The sequence below is a fragment of the Brassica oleracea genome, chromosome C2 (assembly GCF_000695525.1).
Source record: "Brassica oleracea var. oleracea cultivar TO1000 chromosome C2, BOL, whole genome shotgun sequence".
NCBI classification, from domain to species: Eukaryota; Viridiplantae; Streptophyta; class Magnoliopsida; order Brassicales; family Brassicaceae; genus Brassica; species Brassica oleracea.
Genome location: NC_027749.1, coordinates 14,129,984 through 14,134,125, shown reverse-complemented (window position 1 = coordinate 14,134,125; position 4,142 = coordinate 14,129,984). Strand labels below are relative to the sequence as shown.

General features: G+C 34.8%; 1 protein-coding gene across 1 annotated transcript; it reads right to left on the bottom strand.

Moving 5' to 3' along the window:
- Positions 1 to 1,127: 1,127 nt before the first annotated feature.
- On the bottom strand, positions 1,128 to 3,353 carry LOC106326327 (gibberellin 3-beta-dioxygenase 4). Its single transcript, XM_013764333.1, has 2 exons — positions 2,937 to 3,353; positions 1,128 to 1,764 (listed from the first exon to the last, which is right to left on the bottom strand). The coding sequence occupies exons 1-2, from the start codon at positions 3,266 to 3,268 to the stop codon at positions 1,128 to 1,130; spliced, it is 969 nt and encodes a 322-aa protein (XP_013619787.1). The 5' UTR covers positions 3,269 to 3,353.
- Positions 3,354 to 4,142: the final 789 nt, after the last annotated feature.

Sequence of the window (4,142 nt, the reverse complement as noted above, 5' to 3'; positions counted from 1 at the left end):
GGCATTACCGAATGCAAGAAAAACCGATAGCCATGTATGAAGTCCACAAGTGTATTTGGCCGCAGAGCCATAGTTTGATAAGATTGTAAAAACTCGTTGCAGCAATAATCATTGGTCACATCATGATCTTGGACACTCATGAGACGAGTTGTGGACATGTATAGACGAGGTCTATGACCCGAACATGGATCGATCAGATTAAAACATTGCTGATGGTAGTGAAAAGGAGAAGTTGATATAGTCCACACTTTATCATCGTCACCAATCATAATAGCCAAGGGGAGTATTCGTGGGCTTGTGTGGTTGAGATCTATAACTCAACATGAATCAATTAGAATAGAATATGGCTGATGATGATAATAAAGAAAGATCAATGGACAAAGACATTGGTACACATCCGTGCATAGAAGATACACTGGATCTTAGGTTTACGACCTGAGATTATAAATTCATGGTACCATACTTAGTATATTGTCCATAAGTATGTTTAGTCTGTCCGACAAAAGTATATACAAGTCGACAGCAAAGGTTCACTTCTAGACCTTGCACACACGATGTCATAAGACATGAGAAAATACCGGAGAGGTCGAAGTGGTCCAATTACGGTTCAATAATAAACTTGGCCGATTTGTTTATTTTCTACCTGCACGTTCAGGAAGCTCACGCATCATATGCGTAGACTAAAGAATGTCCACTGAGGTTCACATCAGGGGGAGTGTTGTACTCTTTTTCCTTCATCATGCTTTTGTCCCACTGGGTTTTCCTGATAAGTTTTTAATGAGGCAACATTAAGCATATTATAATCATGTATGGTTATGGCATCCAAGGGGAAGTGTTATAAATTATTAAGTGGATGGCCCATAACCGACCCGGTCCATAATCGGATATGGCCGAAACCCTAGAGAGAGAGAAGAGAGAGAGGCGGCCGACTAAGAAGAGAGAGGCAAACGACTTAAGGTTTCCATATTACTAATTTTCTTATTTCTTGTTGGTTTATGATTTGTAATTTTTCCATTTATTTATTTCTATTTAAACTCTTTTGTAACCCTTATATAAAAGGATGTATTATTCATTAATAAAATACACAGAATTCTCCATTCTTTTACAACAAAACAAAACAAAGACAATTAATTACTGTCCTCAGTTCGTGCAAAGTCTTCGACCGTGTGCCCAACCTTCTCGAACTTCCCTTTCTCATTACTCTCCCTGAACCTCAAATAATCCCCACATTTAAATGACCGAAATACCCTCCCACGTTCACCACCTCCAACAACTTCGTCAGGGGCAAAGACGACTTTCTGATCCTCAAAACACCAGAAGAAAGCGAGGGAGAATCTGTTTTCCACGAAACTATGCCGTTTCAACACAACCCTGTGTTGGGACGATCTCAGCCGTCCGTTGGTCCAAGCGTGTAATAAATCTCCGACGTTGACGACTAAAGCCTCGTCTTTAGGGTTAATATCCATGAGACCAATCCCGTCTCTGGTTCTGACTTGAAGACCTCCAATGTCGTCTTGATCAACGATAGTGATGCAGCTCATGTCAGTGTGCATTCCCAGCCCTTCTAACAAGTCAACATCGTCTTCTTGATGATCTTGTTCTAAAGGGATTGTGTAGTTGTTGATCCTGAAGTAGCCATGGCAGTTTCCAAACTCAGACTTGTAATATTTGTGATGAAGATCCTCTCCGAAGCTAGAGAGTATGGCTTTCATTATTTTCTCGCATAGTTCCGTCATCTTTTCTCCATATTCTTTCATCAACTCGCTTTTTAAAAAATAAAATAATTATAACAAAAAAGATTAGGAAATGCAAATCATATTAAACACAAATTTGGTTTTGTTGTCGAGATCTAATGAAGTTTTAACTTTGTGATAGATCAAAGCATCACAACATCCAACTTTCACCTCCTTTTGTATTTTATGTACAAGTATTATACAAAGACAAAAGGAATATATTAGTGCTTGCATTAAATGCTTAATTAAAGAGAATTCAAATATGCAATGCGCACTTATCAAATAAAGAGTAACCAATACATTTGGAATCAGATTTGTCTTTTGTTTGACAATCTTATTATCACGAAATCGTTCTACTATTTATTAATTGATGCAATTCAGCACCAACAACGAATTGACATAATGGTTAAAACTCTTAAATTGCTAAATAAGGATTTTCGAGATTACATGTTCAAATTCTGTTGGAATATATTTACTTTTAATTTAATTTCGTAGTTTGGGCACTGCCCTAACCGGATGTTTGCCTACTAAATTACAATTTCCTAGTCATTGAAAAAAAAATTACTGTGGTGCATTTCGTTCAATGATATTCGTGAATTGATGTTTTGATGAAAAACAAACTGCATGAACAAAAAACAAACAAACAAACAAACTGCATGAACATCTCTAGTATACACTAAGCTACATAAATGTAAACTCATTAACATAAACTCTAAAAATTACAATCTGCCCGTTGGCCACTTCTTAAAAATGATATTCCCACCTTATCATTTTAAGAGAATTTTTTTGTTTCATTTTAAATGATGTTTTCAAATTTGTATGTAAAAAGTAAATACAATTTTATGTTTTTGACTATTTGTATTCTGTAGTATGATTTTTTATTGGTTGAATTATTTGTATTTTAATGTTGTTTTTATACAAACGAGAAAGATTGAATAAAATTTTGTAATTTCTTAATCCGTGTGCAAAAACCTTAAAACCCACTTATTTTGATATAGAGGGAGTACTAAAATATGAACAAAACAAAAGGTAGATTGCATGTAAATTGGTTGAGAAGGCAGCTTGATCATGGTTTCTACAATTTTCAAAATATTGAAAGACTTTTTAATTCAACTCATTAAATGACATCGTTTTAAGGGTTGTCAAAGAAAATGTCAACAAGCATCTGCAGGTTTTATATATGTAATGTATATATATACATACCTGAACTCCTCATCGGTAGGTTGGTCGGAAAAAGCATCGATGGAAGACTTGGCCGAAGCATAGAAATCGGGACCGGAGACACGGAGGCTCTCGAAGAAAGGAGATGCAATGAAACGAGGAGTATAATTAGATGCTCCCATCTTAATCTTATCCTCGTCTCTGAGCCCGAAAATTCCACCGGAGAATCGTCGGAGTTTCTGGTACATATCGCCGGAGATGCCATGGTTTGTCACGTAGAAGAAACCCCACTCCTTACAAGCATCTTGTAGCGACGTCAGCGATGACTCGTTTAGAGGCTTTGAGATGTCAAACACCGGAAGTTCCACAGACATCAGTTACCTGAAATAATGATTATGATTGATGTTTGGTAATGAATGTTTTTATATTTGTTGCATCTTTATGTTGTGATACAACTTAGTTTCGTAACTTTCGTTTGGTGATTCAAATAGGTTTTTATTTGCGTTTATATATATATATGTGTGTAGAGGTAGCTGATTGATTAGAAGATATATTTTTCTCTATAAGTTTATAATATTTTTCCCCTATACAATTCTTATATATTTTGGTTGAACTCTTACATATAAATTTAGTATTTATTTCGTGTAATAGTCAGAAACTCTGGATGCTAATTAATCTTTGTCGTCATTGCAATAATTTAAACCAACTAACATCTTATTGTTCTAACTATTTCTACATTTTAAGATGTTTGGTCCTAAAGAGGATTGCGAATGGTGAGATTCTTATTCGACCATTTTAGTGGGTTATTTATCGCTAAATTTAGGGGAATAAACATTACAATTTTGAAAATAGTTACACCACTGCTTGCGTGAGAAAATAAGAATCCATCACCACCGTAGAACATGTAGGTGTTAGGTTAGATTTTCAACCCTAATTAAAACGATCACATTACAAAAATGTTAGAGGAAAACCAAAACTGTAGATGTCTTGGGAGTTATTACCATAAAACATAAATAATGAATGCTCTTTTACTGCGGATGAATTTTGTAATCAAATTGATTTAATGATGAATATTTTTATAATAGCATAGATTTATATTTCGAAAATGGAGTATTTATGCACACAAAATCTAAACCTAGATTATTATCTGTCTTTTAATTCATAAACTGAACAACAAAAATAAATAGCTGTGTTCATTCGTTACAAAAATAAAGCAGAAGAGTGGTGGCCTAGCACCTAAATGACATA

Excerpts from the sequence above, each read along its gene's own strand:
- LOC106326327 (XM_013764333.1), bottom strand. The coding sequence starts at position 3,268 with ATGTCTGTGGAACTTCCGGTGTTTGACATCTCAAAGCCTCTAAACGAG. Across the intron at positions 1,765-2,936 it reads CCTACCGATGAGGAGTTCAG|CGAGTTGATGAAAGAATATG; the intron begins GTATGTATATAT and ends TTTTTTAAAAAG.